The following is a 25,712-nucleotide window of genomic DNA, read 5'->3' as shown; positions in this document are numbered from 1 at the left end:
AATTTGTGATTCCACAGGGTTAGCTGATGTGTGGTTCTGTTCAAAGAACAATGATTCTGGAACCCAGGGCACATGGGTTTAAATCTCACCCCTGAGTCTGATACCTTTGTGCTACTGGGCAAGCCACAGGGCCTCAGTTTTGTCATCCATAAAATGGGGAGGGGGTTGCACCACATGACTGCCCACATCCAACCACAGGACCAGGGCCTGGACACTGACTGGCCAGGAGGGGCAGCGCAGCACAGCGAAGATAGCCCAGGACTTGGTATAGCCTTGGACCCGGGTTTGAATTTTACCTCTGCTAAGTCACTTTACCTTCTCTGGGAATAAGCTGGGGATAATTTCAGTTTCTGCCTCCTGGGGATTGGAGCAAAGTTCTTGATAACCTCAAAGCATTATACAAGTGTGGCTGCTAATGCTGTAATGGAGGTCTCTGAGACTGGAAGCCTTCTGGATCCTAGTGGATCCTCACTAATTAGTATGTAGTTGGGGCTTAATAAATGCTTGTTGGCCGAATTCTGGGTGTCATGGAAGACCTGTCTCAGAGATCATAGGGTCATGAACCTAGAACTGGAAGAGACCTCAGAGGCTCTTGTCCAACCGCCCTCATTTGACAGGTGAAGAAACTGAGGGCTGGGGAATAGAAATGACTAACCCAAGGTCACACAGAGAGTGAGCAGCATAGGTGGCCAGAGCCCCCATGCCACACCTCCTCCCTGATAGTGGTGAGAACCTCCACCATAGGCCTCACATAATACCATGCAGGACAGCCCCTTACACCGTGCACGTGGTGGACTTTCTTCTTTTTTTTTTTAATTAATAAAGTATTTTATTTTTTTTCCGTTACATGTAAAGATAGTTCTCAACTTTTGTTTATACAAGCTTTCCAATTTCAGATTTTTCTCCCTCCCTCCCCTCCCTCCCCCCTCCCCTCGACAGCAGGTAATCTGATATAGGTTATATATATATATATACACATAATAACATTAAACATATTTCTGCGTTAGTCATGTTATAAGAGAAAAAATCAGAGCAATGATGAAAAACCTCAAAATAGGGAAAAAAAAACAGCATCAAAAACAAAAGAAATACTATGGTTCATTCAGCATCTATACTCCGTGGTTCTTTTTTTTTTTTTCCTTGGATTTGGAGATCCTCTTCCATCACAAGTTCCCTGGAACTCTTCTGTGCCATTGCATTGGTGAGAAGAATATAGTCCATCACAGTAGGTCAACACTCAATGTTGATGATACTGTGTACAATGTTCTTCTGGTTCTGCTCATCTCACCCATCATCAGCTCACATAAGACCCTCCAGGTTTCTCTGAATTCCTCCTGCTCATCATTTCTTACAGCACAATAGTATTCCATTGTATTCATATACCACAACTTGTCCAGCCATTCCCCAATTGATGGGCACCCCCTCAACTTCCAATTCCTTGCCACCACGTAAAGAGCAGCTATAAATATTTTTGTACATGTGGGTCCCTTTCCCCCTTCCATGATTTCTTTGGGAAAAAGACCCAAAAGTGGTATTGCCTGGGTCAAAGGGTATGCACAGCTTTATCACCCTTTGGGCATAATTCCAAATTGCTCTCCAGAATGGTTGGATCAGTTCACAGCTACGTGGTGGACTTTCAGGCTCAGCTCATGAGGCCTCCAAGCTGATGAGGTCCTGAGGGCCCATGCTTGCTCACTGGGGAAGGAAGGAGTGCAGCCCACAGAATTCCCTTCCTCTGCATAGTCATCCTTGGACCCTCAGAGACAGAGGCCCCAAACCTAGAATTCCCCCACCTTAGACGTCAGTGAATAGACCACAGTGCTTATCTAGGTCAGGGCTTCTTAACCTGGGTCCAGGAACTTGGATTTGTTGTTGTTGTTGTTTTGTTGTTCTTTTTTTGTGGGGCAGTGAGGGTTAAGTGACTCACCCAGGGTCACACAGTTAGTAAGTGTCAAGTATCTGAAGCCAGATTTGAACTCAGGTCCTCCTGAATCCAGGGTGGGTGCTTTCTCCACTGTACCACCTAGCTCCCTGAGGAACTTGTTTTTTAAAATAGAACAGTACTTGGGGGGCAGCTAGATGGCGCAGTGGTTAAATCACCGGCCCTGGATTCAGGAGTACCTGAGTTCAAATCCGGCCTCAGACACTTGACACTTACTAGCTGTGTGACCCTGGGCAAGTCACTTAACCCCCTATTGCCTGCAAAAAAATAAAAAAGAAGAACAGTACCTCAATAGAACTGATTTCCTTTGTCATTCTGTTTACTTTATTTTAAACATTTAAAAACCTTATTCTGAGAAGGGTCTATAGGTATAACCAGACAGGAGTTCCATCATACTAAAAAGGTTAAAAACCTTGGATTTAAGCTAATCTTTTTTTTTTTTTTGAGGCAATTGGGGTTAAGTGACTTGCCCAGGATCACACAGCTAGTAAGTGTTAAGTGTCTGAGTCCAGATTTGAACTCAGGTCCTCCTGACTCCAGGGCTGGTGCTCTATCCACTTTGCCACCTAGCTGCCCAAGCTAATTTTTTTGATCAGTCAGTTCACTAACACTAAGTAAGTGAGGGGATGGCCAGAGTATACGACCGGTCAGGCACGTGGTCAACACTTTAAGAAAATCCACTTGGGGGGCAGCTAGATGGTGCAGTGGATAGAGCACCAGCCCTGGAGTCAGGAGTACCTGAGTTCAAATCCGGCCTCAGACACTTAACACTTACTAGCTGTGTGACCTTAGGCAAGTCACTTAACCCCAATTGCCTCACTAAAATTAATTAATTAATTAATTAATTAAAAAGAAAATCCACTTGGCAGCTGAGTGGAGGAGTATGGGCTGGAGTGGGGAGAGGCCTGAGGCAAGCCAGACCCTCCCCACCAGCAGCTACTGCAGTCATCCAGGTGTGAGGTGATGGGGGCCTGCACCAGTGGGGCAGTGGGCACGGGAAAATATTCAAGAGTTGTTCCGAAGGTAGAAATCAGCACACCATGCGCCATATTGGATGTGGAGAGCTATGGGATAGTGAAGAATCCTAGGTGACTCCCTGATTGGAAGCCAGAGGGACTGCAGCAATGGAATGGTAGAGAGGGCTTGGCCAGGGGTGGGGGAGGGGTTCATTTGGGGTCTACAGGGCCCCCAGCTAGAGACGTCCAGGGGACTTCCTCTGGTTCTCTTAATAGGGGTCTTCGGATTTCTTGGATGCTGGGAATTCTGTGTCATCCTGCTTAGTAGAAAAGATTAGCCCAGACCACGCTGCAGCTAGAAAGATTCCAATTAGACTTAGTGAAGCACTGAACAAGAAAACTCCTGAAGGATTTTATATTTTTTATTTTTTAAATTTCTTCTATTCCCTCGATAGAATTCCCTCTCTCCTGGAGAGCAGAAGTCGGTTCTTGTATCACCAGCACCTAATGCTGTCTGGCTCATAGGTGCCTCATAAACCCCTATTAATTGTTCATTCATTGATGGATTGCTTTTGAGCCTTTAGAACTGCTTACTTAAATAAAGATGGTTTTCCTGGTCCGTGATAGGGTCTCATAGGACGGGTGCTTTGAGATCCCATATCCTGAGCCCCCTCCTCTTACAGATCAGTGTCCGACGTGGTGAGCATAGATTCATAAATCTAGTCTGGAAGGGACCTCGAGGCCACTTCACTCTGAGATGAAGTGATTCACCCAAGGTCACAGTCATAGAGCAAGAAGAAAGACCTTTTAGAAGTGATTTGGGAGGGACAGCTAGATGGCGCAGTGGTTAAAGCACCGGCCCTGGATTCAGAAGTACCTGAGTTCAAATCCGGCCTCAGACACTTGACACTTACTAGCTGTGTGACTGTGGGCAAGTCACTTAACCCCCATTGCCTAAAAAAAAAAAAAAAAAAAAGAAGTGATTTGGGCCCAGGGTCACACAGCTAGTAAGTGTTAACTGTCTGAGGCTGGATTTGAACTCAGGAACTCCTGAATCCAGGGCCGGTGCTCTATCCACTGCGCCACCTAGCCACCCCTGGGCCAACTTCTTAATTTTACAGTTGTGGAAACTGAGACCTAGGATGGTTAGATGACTAGTCTAAGGTCACTGAGCTGCTGTTTGTGCCCAAGCCAGAACTTGAACTCAAATCCTTTGATTACAAATCAATGTTTCATTGCACCACACTGCCTTTCAAGTTAAGTCTCATCCTGCTTGGAGGCAGGGGAATGAACTCCATGCGCAGTGTGGTGGCTAGAGCTCTCGGCCTAGAGTCAGAAAGACCTGTGTTCAAATTCCTCCTCAGACCCTTACTAGCTGTGTGACCCTGGGCAAGTCACTTCCCCTCCTTGGGCCTCAGTTCCCTCATCTGTAAAATGAGGGGTTGAATTCAGTGGCCTCTGAGCTTCCTTCTGGCTCTAAATCTGTGAGCTTGGGATCAGTGACATCTCTCCCAGTCATGCTTCCAACGCCCTCCCTCCAACCTGAGGTGTCTCTGAAGCATCCCCATCTCCCAGGCCCCATGGCCCCATCTCCTCTCCTCCACACCCACCTCATGCTGGGTCAGCCTCCCCCCTCAGGACCCCATTTCCCTCCATGACAAAGAAGAAGGGGGAGGGACGCAGTGAGCTCGATATTGTTAGAATGCCCCCTTCTCCTGTGCCTGTTGATAAATTAATCAGCATATAAATAATAGAAGGGGCTGAGAGGCCCTCAGTCCTGGGCGGGAGGGGCTGAGGAGAGTCCTCGGAAAGAAAACCAATTTCGCTTCTGCATCTCTTCCGGGCTTGGTGCTTTCATATTTAATCGAGTGTCCACAGATGGATGTTGTTGGGGAACAAAGAGGCACCTGGGCCCCAGTGGGGGAGGGGGGGCTCAGGCTCTCTGCAGGGTGATCAAAGGCAATCTTTTCCTCCCCCCCTGCTCTTTAAATGTGTCTGCTCCCCTTTAAATGATCGCTCTTGCTCGTCTTCTAGGAGCAGCAGCCTCCAGCATCCTCCTAGAGTAGGCTAGGGCACTGTTCTCCAAGGTCAGTGGTGACCAGAGCTTAACTGTACGGCCTGAGGGCCAAGACCCTGGGTTCGAATCCTGCCTCCATCATTTGCCGCTTCCATTTCCTCATCTATAAAATGGGAGGGTTGACCTAGATGGCCCCTGAGGTCCCCCCTAGCCTTCTCCTAAGAGCCCCGCAGGTGCTCAGCCCAAAGCTCAGCCCAGAACCATCCTGGGAATCCAAAAAGCCACTTTAACCATGTCTGCTACAGCTGAGGATCCATGTTGCCACCCAGGGAGTCCTAATAATGACACAATATGATTTTGGATGGAAGCTATGGCTTCATTGATATGAGTCTCCCAGTGAGGAAATTCCTTCCACCTGTGTACATGATCAGCACCTGCTTCACAAGTAGAGAGAAGGAGCAGGCATCAAGTAAGCGCCTACTGTGTACCAAGCACTCTGATGCCTTTGATAGTCTGGGATTCTTGAAAGAAACTCCAGCGAGGCACAGACTCTTGTGGGTCCTGCATTGTGGGCTGCATGGCACGTGTTATGTGTCTTCTACCCAAGGACCAGGAAGCCATAGTAATGGTTAGAGTGCCAGACTGAGAGAAAGGTAGACCTGGGTTCAGATCCCACCTCTGATTCTTACTAGCTGGGTGACTGGGCAAGTCGTTTCACATTTCTGGGCCTCGGTTTCTTTATCTGTAAACCCTGGGATTGGGCTCCGTGGCCACTGAAGTCCATTCCTGCCCGATAGTCCTGATCCAGTCTGGCTAAGGGGCTCAGCACAGGGAATGGACTTTTCAGCCCAACAACTCATGAAAACTGTCTGTGAAGTGAAAAGTATGCCTAGTCTGACAAAATCACAGATTCTTTCAGGGTTAAGGCCAACCACCTCTGGGGTTCATAATAATAAGTGGTGTTAGGGAACGCTGAAAAGCTTACAAAGTGTCCCAGGTCCTGTCCCTGATTTGAGCTTCACAACCACCCTGAGAGCTACATGCTACAGATGTCCTTAACTCCATTTTACAAATGAGGAAACTGAGGCAGAGTTAGGTGACTTGCCCAGGGTCACACAGCTAGTAAGAGTCCGAGGTCAGATTTGAGCTCAGAAGGATGTCTTCCTGACTCCAGGCCCAGCGCTCTGTGCACTGTGGTGCCACCAGCTGCATCCTGAATCCCCTAAGTTTGCTATATCCAAAGCTTACCCTTCTCAGCCTTCAGTCTAGGGTGCAGTTGGGGAACAAACGCACGGATAAATCAGAGATGACAAGAACATGGAGAGCTCTAGGGAATCCGAGAGGTCCCTTCCTTTAGCCCAATCATTTGTGGGGGTTTTGGAGGTTTTTTGGCTTGTTTGTTTTGGTGTTGATTTTTTTGCGGGGCAATGAGGGTTAAGTGACTTGCCCAAGGTCACACAGCTAGTAAGTGTCAGGTGTCTGAGGCTGGATTTGAACTCAGGTCCTCCTGAATCCAGGGCCGGTGCTTTATCCACTGTGCCACCTAACTGCTGCCCCCCCCCTCCCCATCCTTTGTTTTACAAGTGAGGAAACTAAAACCCAGGGAGATTAAGCAGCCCAGGGTCACACAGCATGACCAAGAATTGAACCCAGCTCCCCTGACTCCTCCCCAGGCAAGCCCAGCCCCTGGTATCCTATCAGTTCTCCTCTTCCCAGCATCCTGTGCAACTCCAGTCAGGCATTCCCTGAGTCATGCTCATCTTCCTTCCCCCTTCCTTGTCCTTCTCCCCCACCTCCCATGGGGGTCCGGTGAGCCCGATCCTGGGCGAGGCAATGCTGGAGAGGAGACTAAAATCAGTCAGCAAACATTTATTAAGCACCTTTTATATACCAGAGCACTATGCAAAGAGATAGAATTCTCTGGCCCTCCTTGCCCTCAAGGACCTCACAGTATTGGCCATCAGGGTGACCTGGTAGAGAGGGGCTGAACTTGGAGTGGAAGGCCCTGAGTTCCAATCATGGCTCCTCCACTTCCCAGAATGACAGAATTTCAGAGCCAATAGGCCCTTCAATAGCTACCTCACCCCACCCTACTGTGGCCACAGCTCTGTCCCAGGGGTTTAAGACCCAGATTCATATTTAACATGTATGGAGCAGGTGTAGGGGCAGCTAGTTGGCACCATAGTGCACAGAGTGCCAGGCCTGGAGTCAGCAGGACTCCTCTTCCTGAATTCAAATCTGGCCTCAGACACTTAGTAGCAGCGTGACCCTGGGTAAGTCACTTCACCCTTTTTGCTCCCATTTCTTCATCTGTAAAAAATGAGCTGGTGAAGGAAATTGAAAACCACACCAGTATCTGTGCCAAGAAAACCCTAAATGGGGTCACAGGGAGTTGGATACAATTGAAAAACAATTGAACAACATGGACCAGGTGATCTTGAGCAAGTCCTTTGACTGTGTCCCAGTTTCTCCATCAGGGGATAACAAATACTTATATTATCTCCTTAGCAAATGTGCTTCGAGGGACAATAAGCAGTACATAAACATGGACTGCCAGTCATCCATTTCTTATCTCTTTGAGTCATGGATTCAGGGGATAGTTGTTTGGGGTTTTGTTTTAGCAGATTATAAAATATTATGAATCTATGAATTCCCCTCTCCCTATATGAGGCTCCAAATGCATCACAAAACCGCAAGTAAATTATTTTGGATTGCCTGTTCATCTGAGCAATCCGTGCAACCTCCATTCATGGAGATGAAGGAATGCTGGGCCTGGTCCTTCCTGACCCCGGTGCACATTAAAGAGAGAAGCTCTGTAACAAGTAGACCCAAGAAGGGAAAGTTGGCCAAGCTTGGGGGTCTTTTCCCCTTAAGAAGGAGACCCGAGACTGGGGTGGAGAGGAGGTGGGGGGAGAGAGAATCCCCCGTATTCCCCGATGCACTTACTAAGAGCTCCCTTCTCTTTTCTTTCCCCCAGGATGTTTGACGAGAGAATCTTTACAGGTACGTGGTGGCACCTTGTGTCCTAAAGCTAAGCGGGTAACACCAAGCCATTGCTGTGGCCAGGGTTGGGGACAGGGCCTCACCTGGGTTCATGGGGCTCGTTGGAGCGGGGGAGTCTCTAAAGTATTTGGCTGGTAAAAGACACAGAGGAAAGTGCCTTCTCCGAGTCGGGGACGGGGGTGGGGGTGCTGCTCCTCTAGGTTCTATGTTCCTGAGTTCCCATATGACATAGGGCACGGCAGAGCCAGAGATGGAGTGCTGGGTAAGGGACTGTATGGAAAGGCCTTAATGGAAACCCTTTAAGGGTCCTTCAACAACCAAACCAAAACCAACCCAGTTATATTCCTAAAAATCACCCTGAAACTAAATACGAGAGGCTGTTTACCATAGTGGTTAGAGGTCTGGCCTTGGAGTCAGGAAGGCCTGGGTTCGAGACTCACTAGCTGTGTGACCCTGGATATGTCATTTAAGCCCCAACTGCTCTGAATGGTTCTCTGAGAGAAGGTGCCAGTTACTTGCATTTAGAGAGAGTATATTCTTATCCTTATATACCAAGGAAACCAAAGGTCTATTTCCAAGCATTATTATTATCGTTGTTATTATTCCCTCCTTCCCTGTGGTCCCAGGGGCCCCTGAAAAGTGCAAAAGGAGGCTGGGCTCCTAATGGGGAGTTTTAGATGAATTAGATTCAGTGAGCATTGAGCATCTACTGTATGCTTGGTGGGATGTGGATCAATTCCTGCCCTCAAGGAGCTTAGAGTCTGGTTGAGAAAAGACTCGCAAACAAACCTGGATTCAGACTGTTCATTATATGTTACAGCCATCTATCTCCTTCATCCCAAAGGCCTGTGGTCCCCTGCCATCCTCAGTGGATCTTTAATCAAAAAAACGCATTCTCCCAGGGGACTGGCCCTGCTAGTGCTCCCCCTCATACACCCATGCTGAGGGTTGGCAAGAAGTGTGAGGAAGGAACAGGGTTATGGGGACGTTTGTTTCTGGCTCAGAACCCTCCTCTCCCCCACCATACACACACACAACACTATGGACCTCAAGGTGGGCTGATTTTCTTGTACAAGAAGGGGTCTAGGAGCTGATGGCTTAAGGCACAAAGGGCCTCCCTCCCACTGCCCTTGGGGCATCCTCTGAAGGTGGCCTCCTACCTCCAAGTTCACAATTCATCTCTTGGGCCTTGACCCAGCCTGGGAGAGGCAGGGACCGAGGAGGATTCACAACTGGACAGAACAGAGCCAGCTGGGGTTTCGTGTCTCATTTTCTCTCCTCACCCTGTTGCCAGGAAGCAAATTTACCAAAGACCCCACCAAACTGGAGCCGGCCAGTCCATCCGAGGACACCTCAGCAGAAGCCCCGCGGATGGTCGTCCTAGATCTGGCTGGGACGTCACAAGCCAGGTAAGGTCAGTGGCCCTTGGCCTGCATATTCTCTTCCTTCCCTCTCCCTCTGGCTTTGATGGGGCTATGGGCCTGAGTCCTGGTCCTTGGGGGTCTTGAGTGTAGATGTCCTTTGAAGAGAAGGCCTCTGGGTAGGATTCAGGCTTGGTCTGTGGACGGTGAATAAATAGTCTTGTGGCCAAATCTGGCTATGCTCTTTGACCCTTAATCACTCTCTCACACACACACACACACACACACACACACACACACACACACACACAGTTAGTACCACTTACACAGACTTCATCTTCATGTAGTCTCTTCATCTTCATCTCATGGGAAGGGCTGGGAGGATTATGAAAGGAGGAGCCAGAGACCAAAGATGTCTACTTTTAGGAGGACTGGGGCAAAGGATGGGGGGGGACTGCTTTTGAGATGATTCAAAGCATGGAATTAGGGAAGGGAAGCACCATCACTTTTTTGGGGGGAGGGGAGAGGCAATTGGGGTTAAGGGACTTTCCCAGGGTCACACAGCTAGTAAGTGTCAAGTGTCTGAGGCTGGATTTGAACTCAGGTCCTCCTGACTCCAGAGCTGGTGCTTTATCCACTGTGCCACCTACCTGCCCCAAATGTATATAATGTAGTCCTTTTTTTTTTGGTGGGACAATGAGGGTTAAGTGACTTGCCCAGGGTCGCACAGCTAGTAAGTGTCAAGTGTCTGAGGCTGGATTTGAACTTGGGTCCTCCTGAATCCAAGGCCAGTGCTTTATCTGCTGTGCCACCTTGCTGCCCCCTACACCATCACTTTTTTAATGAAGCATGAGGAAAGGTCTGCTAGTGAGGGGCATGGGGCAGAAAGAAGGGAAGAGAAGGGAAAATTTGAAATAGCCACAGTAGGGAGGGTAATCAGGAGATGAGTGGGGAAGGATTCAATGGTTAGTGTAGATCAGGGAGGCCCCTGCTGGGTTTGAATAACAAACTTGTGATGGATGCACTCTGTGGGGTAGCATTCTGATGTGGATGAGCAAGAGCAGAGAAAGGAAGTGGAGGTAATGATCCAGGACTGGGTTTTGGGAAAGAACAAGAAGTCAATGGGAAAGGCCAATGGGGCTATGGGACCGGACCCCAAGGGAGAGAACAATGTAAAGTCGAACTGGGTTTTGAAGGGACAGAAGCGAGCAAAGCGGGAGTGACGGACGACCTGGAAGGTGATGAGTGGGAGGCTTCGAGGAGGGTGGAGAATGGGGGGAATGAGGGGCAGGGAGAGATGGAAGGAGGGCAGGTTATGGGTCCGTTGGAGACATTTCAGAGTTAGGGATCGTGAGGGAGGGAATGCTCGCTATGGTAACGAGATCGAGGATGTGACTGGGATGAAGTGAGAATGAGCATCATGTTGAACGGAAAAGGTTAAGAAGCAAGTGTATCTGATGGGACATCGACAAGTTAGTGAAAGTCAAAACGAAATCTTTTCTTCAACCTCGGGGCCCAGCTCGAGAGCTAGGAAGGACCTCAGACCATCCAGTCCAACCCACCCTTTTTACAGCTGAGGACACTGAGGCCCAGAGAAGATCGTCAGATGATAATTTTGTAGCACTGGCTCTGGCAGGGACCTCAGAAACCATCTACTCCAACCCCCTCCTTGTGGGATAAGGAAAATGGAGCCCAGAGGTTGAGACCTGCTCGAGGTCCCACAGGCTGTGAGTGTTGGAGGTAGGATTTGAACTGGGTCCTGGGCCTCCAGAGCCAGCATTCCTATGGCTGTACCGTGAGGCCTCCCTTTACCCCTTGCTCCTGGTTCTGCCTTCTGGGGCCAAAGAGAACGAGTCTCATCCCTATTTCCCACGACAGCCCTTCAGATACTTCTAATTCCACGTGTCCAAGATAAACATAGAATCTCTCATTTGGATGAGACCTCAGAGACTGTGCAACCTAATCCTTCAACAAGTGGAACCCTAACAAATGTTGATGCAGGCTTTCCTGGAAAGCTTGATGAGGAAGAGTTCATTATGTCTAGACACTGCTCAGTCCACTTTTGGATAGTACTAATTGTTAATAAAATAAAAGCAAGTTTTTCTTTATAGCAAACAGAAATCTGATCCTCAGAAACATTCACCTGTTGCTCCTAGTTCAGCCCTTGGGGTCCAAGCAGAAAAAGTCTAAGCTTTCCCTTAAAAAATTTGAAGATATCACCACACGCACCCATCCCAGGTCTTCTGTTCTCCAAGCTAAACCTTCCCAACTCCTCCAACTGACCATCATAGGACATGACATATTGATGATATCTTCCCCTTCAGCTGCAAGTCATGATCTATGCTGGTTTTCATCCACTTTGTTTTCTTTCTGTGGATGGTTAAATCCGTCTCTTTCAATTATTGTGAATTTCATCGAGGAGGCTTCCTCTGTGTTCCAGGGCTTGATGAACTTATGGCAATGTCTTTTATAAACAGGAGCATTAGAGAGCCTGAACATCAATTAGGAACATTTTCTTTTGTTTGGGCTTTACCCAGGATATCTTCTGTGACGTTGGTGAGAACCTGCGATGAAACATGAAGCTTTCTGTTTCACACCTCCGGTGTTGCTTCACGCAAAAAGTTATTTTGGTAGCTACTTCTGCCGTGGAATCATGTATCATTTTTGACACCTTGCCTGAGGAGAGACTACTTCAAGGCTTCATTTTTCTGCACTTGGCCAAATGCTTTCTGAAAATCAGTAAACAATAACCACAGAGGGATCTTGTATTCTCTATATACCCATCAGTTAGCTGCAAGACCATAATTATGTGATCTGCAGCAAAAAACAGTCTGCAAAAGCCTGCATGTTCCCTTTCTGTGTTTTCATCAAAAACACCCATGATTCCTGCATAAATAGCTCTTAATGGTTTTGTTTTTTAATAGGAATAATATTGATTAGTATTAGTAGTAATAATTACAGCTAGGTAGCATAGTGGGTAGAGCCCTGTCCCTGGAATCAAGAAGTTTTTAAGTTCAAATCTGGCTGCAGACATTTAGTAACTATGTGACCCTGCCTAAGTCACTTACCCTTTGTTTGCCTTCCTTTCTTCATCTATAAAATGGGGATAATAATAATAATAATAGCATCCACCTCCAAGGGTTGTTTTGAGGCTTAAACGAGATAATAATTATAAAGTGCTTAGTATAAGGCCTGGCACATAGTAGGTATTCTATAAATATTATTATCCTTGTTGTAAAATGAGGATAATAACAGCACCTACTTCCCAGGGTTTTTGTGAGGATAAAATGAGATAATAACTGTAAAGCACTTAGCAAACCTTAAAGCACTATAGAAATACTATTTATTATAAGTGATACTGATCTAGAACATTACAGATTTTAGCGTTTTTTGCATATCTTATCTCATTTGAGGAACTATCTTCTTTTCCTAGCTGCTGACTTTGTGCCCTGGCTAATTAAATCAGTTAAAGTGACCTCTTTCACACTGTTGGGAATTTCACTGAGGAAGCTTAGTGGTGTGACACATTTTCTTCAGTTGAGACCATGTATGAGATGAAATATAGGAGAGGGGTCATTTTTACATTAAGCTGAATCAGCATCCCTGGGACGTCCAGCTCCTGGCTCTGGTTCCACTCTCTGAAATTAAGCAGAATAAGTCAGTCAATAAGGATGTAATTGTGTCAGGCACTAAACCCCAGGGATACAAAGAAAGGCAAAAGACAGTCCCTGCCCTCAGGGGCCTCATCGTTGACTGGGGAAACAACATACACACAACTATGTGCAAATAAGATCTAGGACAAAGTAGAATTACCAGAGGGAAGGCTCTAGCATTAAAGGGGATGGGGAAAGGCTTCCTGCAGGATGTGGGATCTTAGCTATGACTTGTTTTTGTCTTTTTGAGAAACTCTCAAGTCCTCGAAGACAGGTATTATGTCCCTATATCGGTCATTTCAGTCCTGTCTGACTCTCTATGACCCCATTTGGGGTTTTCTTGGCAAAGACACTGGAGGGGTTTGCCATTTCCTTCTCCAGCTCATTTTACAGATGAGGAAACTGAGGTAAATGGGGGTAAGTGACTTACCCAGGGTCACCCAGCTAGTAAGTGTCTGAGGCCAGATTTGCACTCAGGAAGATCAGTCTTCCTAATTCTGAGCCCAGTGCTCTATCTATTGCACCTTCTTACTGTCCCTTTTACTTTGATTAGTGCAGCATAAGATCTCACCAGCTCTTGGGGATATCACATCATAGGAGCCTGCAATCCAATAAAATTCCCAGAATTTGTCATACTATCTTCTGTCAAGCCAGATCATCTCTGATACGTGGCCATCTAAGTCTGTATTTAAAGAATCCCAGTGACAAGGAACTCGTTACCTACCAGATAATCAGAACAGCTCTGAAAGAAACCTGTTGAATTTATTATATACTTTTCTTTTTGGAGGCAATCAGGGTTAAGTGACTTGCCCAAGGTCACACAGCTAGTCTGAGGTCAAATTTGAACTCAGGTTCTCCTGACTCCAGGGCTGGTGCACTATCCACTGCGCCACCTAGCTGCCCCTATTATATACTCTTTTTTTTTTTTTTTTTTTTTTGGTGAGGCAATTGGGGTTAAGTGACTTGCCCAGGGTCACATAGCTAGTAAGTGTTAAGTGTCTGAGGCCGTATTTGAACTCAGGTCCTCCTGATTCCAGGGCCAGTGCTCTATCCACTGTGCCACCTAGCTGCCCCTATATACTCTTTTTCAAAAAGCAAGCTGCAGGTAATAGGGAATCTCAGTTTCATACATAATCCTCCTGTTTTGTAATGGAAATTTCTTTTTTGACATTGGTTAAATTTAGAATAAAATTTTAGTTTATTTTTCAAACAAAAATAATATTAGGAAGTCTAAAATGGAAATGGAGATGAGTTTTTTATGAAACATGCCCAGGACCCCAAAATAGATTTTTTTTTTTTTTAGGCTGAGCCTCTTTTCAAGGTAGGAATGACAAGGGAGGGGATAAGTCTGCTGCTTGAGGCAGATTGGACAGAAATAATGGCCTGCAGAATAAGTGGTACTGGGGGCGGCTAGGTGGCACAGTGGATAAAGCACTGGCCCTGGATTCAGGAGTACCTGAGTGCAAATCCAGTCTCAGACACTTGACACTTACTAGCTGTGTGACCCTGGGCAAGTCACTTAACCCCCATTGCCCCTCAAAAAAAAGAATAAGTGGTACTTCTCAAACCCATCTTCCCTATCAAAGAAGATGTTCTTCAGACTGAAAGATTAGAACAGAAATAGGTAAGAGGAAATAAGAGCCTGAGATGGGTGAGAAGATAGCAAAGGAGCATGTGGCTGCTCTGAGGAGGGTCAGATTTCCTGGCCTGGAGGAATTGCACCAACAATGGCTTGAAGAACTGGCTGACTGCTGGTGTGGAGGGCTTGGGGAGAGCAGGGAGGGTCCCAGAGAACCAGAGATGGAGAGACGTCTGGATCGTCAAAAAGAACAAGATGCCTTCATTCAATGGTCTGATGGTGCTGACACCAATTCTGAGCACAATTCTAGAATGGTGGAGCAGCTAGGTGGCGCAGCTGATAAAGCAACTGCCCTGGATTCAGGAGTACCTGAGTTCAAATCCTGCTTCACACACTTGACACTTACTAGCTGTGTGACCCTGGGCAAGTCACTTAACCCTCATTGCTGTGCAAAAAAAGAAAAAAAGTTGATTGATTGTCACATGGTCAAAAAGAATAATCCTGGTTCTTCTTGGAGCCTGAAAACAGACAGATAAGTGCTGGGTGAAAGTTACAGGAAGGTGGTTTTATTTCCATTCAATTTAACAAGCACTTTAAGTACCTACTGTATACAAAGCTCTACTCTAGGTTCTAGAAATACAGCAAGAATGAAGCAGTCCCTGCCCACAAGAAGCTTACGATCTACAGGGGGCAGAGGGAGGATGATATAACCAGGGTGCAGATAAATAAAGATGAAGTAATTTCTCAAGGGGGAGAGAGAATGAACTGGGAGTTATCTAAGGGAGAACTTTAATCATTGGCGCTGATCATAAGTAGACTGGGCCGCCTGAGGAAGGAGTGAGTTCCCCTCCCTGGAAGTCTTCCAAAGGGGACTTTGATCCTAGAGATCCAGATCATTTGTTGGCGATGTCGTAGAGGGCATTTATTCCTAAGGTCAAGGTTGGCCTAGCTGACTTCAACAGTCCCTCTGTGGCAGAGCATCTGTGTGTCAGGTTCTGCAGCTTCTAATTCTGTTCCTTTGTCTGTGCTTCACCCTGCCTGGCCAGGGCCAGAATGGATGGATGGATGGATGGGTGGATGGATGGGTGGGTGGATGGGTGGATGGGTGGATGGGCGGGTGGATGGGTGGGTTGGATGGATGGATGGATGGATGGGTGGATGGATGGATGAAAGTGAAAGAAGGAAAGAGAAAGGAAGGAAGGAAGGAAGGAAGAAACAATGTTCAGTGATTAACATGCACTAAGTACTTTTCTATGTACTGGAGATACATATACAAGTGAAAGCACTTCCTGCCTTCAGAGAGCTTACATTCTAAGAGGAATTAACTAGGACAATTCAAGGATATTTCCATTGTCCATTCAGTCATTCATCAGCTATAAACTGAACTTCTCTTAAACACATAGGCCTGTGTTGGACATAGGGACCAGCAAACAAAATGCTTTTAAACAGTCTTAGTTTTCAACAAGCTTATCATCTGGTTGGGTGAGGTCGGTCCCACTCTCCAGACCGTGGTAATAGGCGTCTTCTGTGGACTTATGGTCACAAGATCAAATAATAATAATATAATAACTAGCATTTCTCTTTGCAAAGAGCTCTGCAAATATCATCTAGGGCTTGGAATCAGGCAGAACTCAGTTCGAAATCTGCCTCCATCACTTACAAGCTGTGTGACCTTGGGCAAGTCACTCTTACCCTCAGTTTCCTTATCTGAAAAATGGGAGTAATAAAAGTACCTACCTCCCAGGGTTGTCGTTAAATGCAAATGAAATAATATTTTAAATCTCTTTGCAAAACTTGAAAGTGTTACACAAATGCTAATGTCATTGTTATCTCACAGGATTATTACGAGGATCAAATAGATTCAAAATGAAGACAGATGAGTGCTGGGGGAGAGATACTGGAAGGTGGTTTTATTTCAGTTCAATTTAACAAGCATTCATTAAGCACCTACTGTATACAAAGCTCTACACTAAGTTCTAGAAATATAAGAATGAAACAGTCCCTGCCCACAAGACGCTTACATTCTACTGAGGATGATATGACCAGTGTGCAGATAGATAAAGATAAAGTGATTTCTCAAGGGGGAGAAAAACTTAGCAAAACTTAAAATGTTGTATGGGTCTGAGCTGTTCTGTAAAATGAAGGAGTTAGACTTGGTGATCCCTAAGATTCTTTCTTGCTCTGGCTCTTATGAGCCTCCAGCTCCAGGCCCAGCAAGATTCAGCAGGCAAAGAAAAGGGAGGGAAATGGGAGGTGTGGATGGGGATATAGCCTGAGCAAAGACCTGGAGGTGGGATTGAGCAGGACATGTGTGGAGGGCCGTGAGGAGACCAGCCTGGCTGAAGTATGAGTCAGAGGTCAAGAAGGATGTTGAAGCCAGACTTCTGCTGGCCTAGAATGTCAGGGCTGGAGAGTTTGGGCTCTGCTGTGGGGTCCACTACCTGTTATCACTGCTGTGCTCTCCATTTCTGTTCCTCAGGTTGGACAAATGCAGCATAGCCGAAGACTGCGAGCCAGGTATGGAGCTGGGACATCCCCTTGGGTGTCTGGACAGGGTGGGGATGGAAAGGAGAAGGCGCAGCGAGGGCCGGCATGCTCAGGGAGCACACAGTGCCACATCACGCCAATGACAGGAACCTCCCTCTCAAGACAGACACTTCCTTTGAGGGGCTCTATGGGGCATGGCAAGAGAAGCCCCCACGTGGAGCCTCCTTGCCTAGAATCTCCTCACCTAGAACTTCTTCACCCAGTATCTCCCCACCTAGAACCTCCTCGTTCAGAACCTCCTCACCTAGAGCTTCCTCACCCAGGACCTCCTCAACTAGAGCCACCTCACCAGAACCTCCTCACCCAGAGCCTCTTCACCTAGAACCTCCTCTCCCAGAGCCTCCTCAGTAGAACCTCACCCAGAGCTTCCTCTCCTAGAACCTCCTCACCCAGGGCCTCCTCACCTAGAGCTTCCTCAGTAGAACCTCCTCTCCCAGAGCCTCCTCAGTAGAACCTCCTCACCCAGAGCCTCCTCACCTAGAACCTCCTTTCCCAGAGCTTCCTCAGTAAAACCTCTTCACCCAGAGCCTCCTCTCCTAGAACCTTCTCTCTCAGAGCCTCCTCAGTAGAACCTCCTCTCCCAGAGCCTCCTCAGTAGAACCTCCTCACCCAGAGCCTCCTCACCCAGAGCTTCTTCTCCCAGAGCCTCCTCACCTAGAACCTCCTCACCTGGAGCCGTTGCCCTCTCAATACAAAATCTCCTACTTTGCCACTCTTACCTACTTGAGGGACACGTTTCCAGCCCCAGCCATGGCATGGTTTGGGGAAGAATCCCAAGCAGGGCAGGGGTGTTCTAAGTCAGTTCAGCTCACCCCCAAGCGGCCCAAAAGCTTCAGAATCCCTTCCCCCACACACACACCCCTTTCCCACTCTCACTCTCTTGAAATCTCAGGACTGATCATAGGAAGGTCAATTTCCATTGGACTGTAGAGGCCCATTGAGTCCAATTTCTCTGCCCCATTTTACAGATGAGGAAACTGAGGCAAACAGAAGCTAAGTGACTTGCCCAGGGCCACACAGCTAGTAAGTCTCTAAGGCAGGAATTGAACTCAGGTCTGTCTGACTCCAAGCCCAGTGCTCTCTCCACTGAGCCACTGGGCTGCTCGATTTAGGAAGAGACTTTCAGGTTAACTGACTTTCAAAGCTTCCTCCCAAAGGTGGCCCACTGGACAGACACACAGAACTGGGGTTAGAGTAAAAGAAACCCCCGGCAGCAGTAACTATGTAGTGTCAGGAGCCATTTGTCAGCTGGCTGCTTCCCTCAGTCTTGTATTCCCAGGGACCAGGGCCAGCCTTGCCCACCAGGGGTTCACCCATGTGGTGTAATTAGAAGGGCGGTAAGAAGCAGGGACCGTGGACATCTGTTCTGGAATAGCAGGACCTCGGTTCAAATTCTACCTCTAAAACAACCTTAGTGACATTTGGCGAGTCATTTAGCCTTTCTGGGCCTCAGTTTCCCCGAGTGTAAAATGAGCAGATTGTACTAAGCGTGTGGCTTCTGTGGTGCCTTCCGGCTCTGCATCTCAGATCTTACCCTACAGGTCCCCTGCCCCCAAAATTTCCAGTGATGTCTGAAATTCCTCCTCCCTCCCTTCCACGAAAGGGTCTCACTAAATGACCTCTGAGGGCCCTGACCTAGGACTCTAAAGGGTCACCAGTAAAGGGTCACATCCCTTAGTAGAGAGAGCTCTGGCCCCTGAGCTGTGAGGGACGGTATAAAGCAGTAGGGAAAGTGCTGAATTTTGCGTCAGATGACCTGGGTTCAGACCCCTCCTCTGACCCTTACTACCTGTGTGACCTTGGGCAAGTCATTTCCCTCTGGGCCCCAGTTTCCTCATCTGCAAAATGATGTTGGCCCAGCCAACCTCTGAGGTCCCTTTCAATAGTCAATCATAGAACCATAGATTTAGAACTATACGGAACCTCAGAAATAACCTAGTGCAATCCTTGGCAGAGGGGAAAACTGAGGCACCAAGCGGGGGAGGTTCCCCAGTGGGGAAGTATCATTGGATCGGTTCTAAAAGACTGGTTCTCCCCTCGACCGCCTAGACTATAATCGTGGGGCTGTGGTCCAGCAACCTCATCCCTCATCTGAGCACCCCCTCTTTTCTCTAGGGACCTCAGGGGAGCTGAGCGGACTGAGGCATATCAAAATTGAGCCAGACGATCTCGACATCATTCAGGTCACCGTCCCAGGTAAGGGGGCAAAGGTCAGCTGAGCAGGGCCCACTAGGCCTCAGACGTCCCAGGGAGTTTAGTGAGGTGCAGCCGTACCCACAAGCAGTCTGTAGTCTGGCGGGGGGGGGGGCAGGACATAGGCACAGACTGCGGTCTAGACTGGCCTCCAGCTCTCCAGGAAGGTAAACCCACTTTCCTGGCCAGCCTGGGTCCCCCCTGTTCCCAGCTGAGCTCTGTTGGGGAAGCACTGTTCTCCCCAAGGCCTGGGAGAGGGTGCACACCTCATCTGTCCCTCAGGCCTCAGTGGAAACAAAGGCACCAGATACCTCCCTCCCAAGTGGGGAGGCAGGAGGGGCCTGGGCACCACAGGGGGTGTCATCCAGGAAGGGGCCAAGAAAGGGGACATGGGGCAGTCAGAAATCACTTCCTTGCTAGGCCCCCAAAAGGCAGCCCAGCCCAGTGGCGCTCCAGAGGTGGGGCAGGTGATGAGGTGAGGGGTGATGGAAGCACAGAATGGAGAAAAGGGGGGACGTCTTATTGGGGCTATAGACCTCCAGGTCCCCCAGATACCCTGCACAGTGACTTCCTGAAGACTCCATGGAGGCTGCTCTATGCCAGGCCTCCCGGGCAGGGGGAGGGGAAGAAAAGGGCTTCAAGGGAAAACAGAGACCACCTTGTCATTTGGGGGGTGGCATTTACAGACCCTTCGCCCACCTCTGATGAAATGCACGACCCTGTGACCGGACATCTTCCCTCGGAGGAGTCCAGCTACATCCTCGAGACTATGGAAGGTAAGCAAAAGGGGGCCCAGAGACCCCCCCCACCCCCACCCCAGGAGAGTGCCTTCCTTGGGGTAGGCAGAAGGAATCTGCTTTTCTAAAATCATTATTTTATTGGTATCTTTTGTTTTTTATATCATCCACATCTCCCTCCATACTCTTCCCCTTCCTTCCCCCAACCCAGAGCCATCCATTAAAACAAAGAATATTTTTAAGAGGGGGGAAAAATCAGCAAAACCAATCAATATATCAAAACAAATCTGATTGTATGCCCTTTTCCACACCCATGGCCCCTCACCCTGCCCCCAGCTCTGCAGAGCATTAGGGGGAGGCGTTTTCTTCTATCTCTTCTTTGGGGCTGGCTTACTCTTCGTAATTTTGCAAATTCATTTCCCCCTGTATTGGAATCTTCAGTCTTTTTACCTTGTCGTGGTTTGTTTGTTTCTTTGGCGCTGCCTCAGTTTGCATCTTTAAGTCTTTCCAAGCATCTCTGTACTACATTGGTTGTTTTATCATCACCTTTTATTTTTGCATCATTTTCATTCACATTCCCTTCATACCCACTGCCACCACTGGCTGCCCTTACCCTCAGCCACTGAAGCTCCCTTATCAGGTAGAGACTGAACCTGTGATCTCACTGGTATAGGGCAGGGCTTCTTAAACTTTTTTCACTCACAGCTCATTTTTGCCCAAGAAATTTTTATGTGACCCCAAGTATACAGGTATATAAAATAGGTATGCAAATCAGACATTTACTGCCAAATTTATCGTGACCCCCACATTCAGTTAATGTGACCCCATATGGGGTAAGGAGCTCCCAAGTGAAGGAACTCACTCTACCAGTGCTGATTGTCACCTTCATTCAATTTACAGGCTTAGAGAGTTACCTAGAGCAGAGAGAGACAGAGACAGAGAGATTGACTGAGAATTTGGACCCAGTTCTCCCAGGCTCAGAGCCAGCTCTCAGCCTCATACATCTTATCAACCCTCCCTTATAGTAGAGAAAAAAGTCAATCACCTTCCACAGAGCCAACCAGCATAGGAGAATAAGCCTGTTCTCTCTCTCTCTCTCTCTCTCTCTCTCTCTCTCTCTCTCTCTCTCTCTTTCTCTCTCTCTGTCTCTTATACACACACACACACACACACACACACACACACATACTGGCTGTGTGACCCTGGGTAAGTCTCTTGATCTCTCAGTGATCTAGGCAACTCTATAAGCCTGTAAATTGAATGAAGGTGACAATCAGCACTGGTAGAGCAAGTTCCCTCACTTGGGAGTTCCCTACCCTATATGGGGTAGTGTAACTGAATGTGGGGGTCACAATAAAATTGGCAACAAATGTTTGATTTGTAGACCTGTTTTATATACCTATATACTCGGGGTCACATAAAAATTTCTTGGACAAAAAGGAGTGATCTCTACAGAGAAGTGTGGTCTCAAATGGTTTTGGAGCTGGATGGGACCTACAAGGTCATATGGTCACCCTTTTATATTATAGAGATAAAGAAACTGAGGCCCAGAAATTCTGCACAGGGTAATAGAAGCTCTGGCATTTGGAGTCAGAAGACCCACATTCAGATCCCAGCCCTGCCACATACCACTTGTGTGACTTGTGTGACCTTGGGACTAGACAGACTTGACCTAACTGACTCCACAAGTCATTCCATTCCAGATCTGATAGGAAGCAGGTCATCCAAGGTCACACAGGAAGTCCAAAGCAGAGCCAGGATTTGAACTCGGGTGCTCACTCACCAAATTCCCCTGCTTTGTGAAGGAGGTAGGACTTGAGATGGACTCAGATGGTGAAATTAATGAAAACCCCGGGGGCAGCTAGGTGGCACAGTGGATAAAGCACCAGCCCTGGATTCAGGAGGACCTGAGTTCAAATCCGGCTTCAGATACTTGACATGTACTAGCTGTGTGACCCTGGGCAAGTCATTTAACCCCCATTGCCCTGAAAAAAAAACCACAAACAAAAACAAAACTATGGTTTCTTTCCACTCTCTTTACAAACATGCCTCAGTGCACAGGACATTTCTGGCAGCCCTAATATCAGGCATTGTCCAAAGAAGAGGTAACGTTCAGGTGCCTCTAGAAGTGCCCATCTCTGGGTTCACTTAAAGGCGCCCCTTGAAGTAGAGCTGGCTCAGGAGCTCCTCTGTGGTGAGAGCAAACAGTGGTCTTGGTAAACTCCCCGTGGTCTGGTCTCTGCCCAGATCACGAATCCTGCCTTCAATCTCTCCTCCTGCCCCGGTCAGCTGAAATCTCTGCCTAAATCTCGCCTTTTTGGAGGCTCATTAATTCTTTGTTTGCAGCATCCATCTGTTTCCATGGAAATGCCTGATGACAGAAATTAGTACAATAAAATTAGGACAGCCTCCCATCAGAGGGCCCCCCTCTTTACTCCCGACAGGCACTTCATTAAAATAATTAGTGTTCTGTGATCTTACACCTACCTAGCATTTCTCACCCTGCCGTGGGCCCAGTTTATTCATAAATCAAAGATCACAGGGTCAAAGACCTAGATTTGGAAAGGACCTCAGTAGCCACCTAAAATGACCCTTTGCCCCAGATCTCCCTCCAGCTTCCCCCCTCCCCAGACCCACACCCTTTAGCTGTATTATGTTGGTCAAATCACATGAAACTCTCTGAATCTCAGTTCCCTTATCTGTAAAATGAATATAGTAATAGCTAACACACTTATATAGTACCTGGGCAATGGATAAAGCACCTGGCCTGGAGTTAGGAAGACCTGAGTTCAAATCCAGCCTTAGATGGTTATTAGCTGTGTGACCCTGGGCAAGTCATTTCACCCTGTTTCCCTCAGTTTCCTCATCTGTCAAATGAGCTGGAAAAGGAAATGACAAACTATTTGTCAAGAAAACCCCAAATTGGGTCACAAAAGATCAGAGACGACTGAAACAACTGAATAAAATATAGTACCTACTATGTGTCAGGCACTTTGCTAAATGCTTTACAAATATTATCTCATTTGAGCCTCACAGAAACTCTGAGAGGTGATTATTATCCTCATTTTACAATTGAGGAAACTGAGGCAGGCAGAGGTTAAGTGACTTGCCCAGGGTCATACAGCTAGTAAGTAACTGAGGTCAGATCTGAACTTAAGTCTTCCGGACTCCAGGCCTAGCCCTCTAACCACCGGCAACCTAAGATAATAATACCCTGCAGGGTTATTATTAAGCTCACCCTCCTCCAGATCCCCCAGGCTCACTGTTGGGAGCCATCTTTAAGCCTTCCCTCTCAAGCACCTTCCTATATTGAAATCAGCTGGCTAATCTAATTAATTCTGCCTCCACCACCTCTCCGGCTTCAGGCCCCTTCTCTCCACACAGTCAGCTGGTCAACAAGAAGTCAGTAAGCTCTTAGTGGGCTAAGGGTTGGGTCTCGCAAGAAAGGTAAAGACAGTCTCTGGCCTGGGAAGCTTAGACTCTAATGGGGGAGATGACCTGCAAGTCCTTAGATACAAGATATTTACACAATAGATGGGGCACAGAAGCTGAGATTTGGGCTGAGTCCTGAAGGAAGCCGGGGAACACAAAGGGCAGAAGTGGGGGGGGGCAGAGCAAGATGGGGAAAGGAGGGAGGGTGCAGCCAGTGCAAAGGCATGGACTGCCCTGGGAAAGGAAGTACCAAAGACCAGTGTGGCTGGATTGAAGAATGCAATTAAACTATAAGAAGACTGGAGAGGTAGCAGGGCCAGGTTATACAGAGAGAGCTTTGAATGCCAAATCTGTTGTCGTTCACATCATGTCTGACTCTTCATGACCCCATCTGGGGTTTTCTTGGCAGAGACGCTGGAGCGGTTTGCCATTTCCTTCTCCAGCTCATTTGACAGATGAGGAAACTGAGGCAAACCGGGTGACACGACTTGTCCATGGTCACATGGTCTCTGAGGCCAGCTTTGAACTCAGGAAGAGGAGTCTTCCTGCCTCCAAGTCTCTGTTGTGCTACCTAGCTGTTCACAGCCATCTTTATCCATTCAGCTTTGTAGGTCATTTGGGGCTGAAACTTAAACTCTTCGTTTTAAAACATATTATTCCATTCTCTTTTGTGTTTTTAGTGGTTACAGAATAGTCATAAGTGGTTTAAATTTCCTTTCAGTTACATTTAAAGGTCTTTTCTGTCTAGTTGAAGAACATATTGTTCATCATTGGAATTGGTAAATTTAGCCCCATTGTGTCTTAGGGTTTGAAGCCTGGGGAGGGGGGTGGGAGAGGGGGAGTAATTTGTTTTTTTTCTGAAGGCGATCTGTATATCCTTAAGATTTGGTCCTTTGTTTTCTGTAGTCAGAAATTCTGGGCAATTTTCTCATATTATTTCCTGCATTGTAGCCTTCAGATCTTTTTGGTTTGTCATGTTCTTCTGGGGGATCTGTGATCCTTAAGTTGTCTTTGTGCATCCTGTTTTCTAGGTCAATTGCTTTTGCTTTTGAATAGAAATCATGTGTTCTTTAGACATTACCACCTTATTCTTCTCTTCCGACTGCTTCTCCTCCAATTTGGGGTTTTTGTATCCAAAGCCTATTATTCTCCCTCTTGATTCTTTGGAGAAACTCTGCCACTTTAGAGTCAAGTCTTTCCAATATGCTAATTATTTAGACAGGGAAGACTATTAGGCTCTGACCATTGTTCCTTTCTAACTTTGGCTCTCCTAGCTTTCATTTCTCTTTTGAACCATTCTGGAATATCTTCCTGTTGCTCCTTGCTCTCTTGAGATTTCACAGGGCTCTATATTTCATCAGGCCTTGATTCAATCCCTTTGTCTTATAATATTTGTTAAGAGAGCTTTGTAATCTCTCTGAGGATTTAGTACTTACCCTTCCTTCTAATTTTAGTTTCCTCTCTGTTGATTCATCTACTTGCATTCTAGCTTTTTAATTGAATTTTCTTCCTCTTGAAATCTTTGGCATTTCAGCCTATTCTACTCATATTCCCCAGTCATTTATTTTTTGACTCCTCCCCCTTTGATGGTGGGTCCATCGGAGGAATTAAACTGCATAACTGCCTTAGCCTGCTCTCATGTTGGGGGATTTGCTTTTCACTGACTTTATTTGCTGCCCCAAGTGTTTTCCCCAGATAAGTTTTAGTCCCCTTTCCTTTGGGCTTCATGCAGTCATTCAACTGACCCCCTGTCCCAGTTTTCTTTTCCTCCTTCCCTTATTTGGCTGGGCTGAAGGGCTTCTACTTTTTGCAGGATTAGGGGAGGGAGAAGAGAGTGTTCAGGACAGGCTCTCTACAGTTCTCAGGTTTACTAACGTAGAGGCCACCCCAGGCAGAAGAAAGCCTGATTCTTTTGCACCTTTACTCCTCACATGGCACAGAATTAGTGCAATGGAAATGGGGGTCAGGGTGGGGTGGAGACAGGAGATGGGGTGGTCTGGCAAAGTCTTTGAAGGAAGGAAGTCCAAGTGTGGGTTCGAGGGAAAAACCCAACCCTGCTGGATCACGGAGATTGGTGGGGAAAAGGTGCTAAGTCACTGTGTTAAAAATTAATGTTAAGGCATAAGGCTTTTACCTTCTTGGGTTTCTCATTTCCTTGTTTGATGGATTCAGCTATAATTAATCTATCTATATCTGACATACAATTCCTCTTGGGGGGCGGGGGGGGCGGGTTGTGAGCAGAGACTGGAGAAAATAGCTGTTTTCCTTCTTGTTGGTTATATGACCCAGAAT

General features: G+C 47.2%; 1 protein-coding gene across 4 annotated transcripts in view; it reads left to right on the top strand.

Annotated features, from left to right (window-relative positions):
• GTF2IRD1 (GTF2I repeat domain containing 1) overlaps positions 1–25,712 on the top strand; it is a 244,094-nt gene that overhangs the window by 137,142 nt on the left and 81,240 nt on the right. For all 4 annotated transcript variants that reach the window (XM_043964256.1, XM_043964257.1, XM_043964255.1 and 1 more), the window contains exons 10-14: positions 7,893–7,918; positions 9,213–9,327; positions 16,991–17,028; positions 19,174–19,254; positions 19,938–20,027. In XM_043964256.1, the coding sequence (XP_043820191.1) occupies positions 7,893–7,918; positions 9,213–9,327; positions 16,991–17,028; positions 19,174–19,254; positions 19,938–20,027 (350 nt within the window). The remainder of the gene's footprint in view (positions 1–7,892; positions 7,919–9,212; positions 9,328–16,990; positions 17,029–19,173; positions 19,255–19,937; positions 20,028–25,712) is intronic.

The sequence above is a fragment of the Dromiciops gliroides genome, chromosome 4 (assembly GCF_019393635.1).
Source record: "Dromiciops gliroides isolate mDroGli1 chromosome 4, mDroGli1.pri, whole genome shotgun sequence".
Lineage (NCBI taxonomy): Eukaryota > Metazoa > Chordata > Mammalia > Microbiotheria > Microbiotheriidae > Dromiciops > Dromiciops gliroides.
Note: the sequence above shows the minus strand (reverse complement) of the source record. Positions and strands in the feature narration are given on the sequence as shown.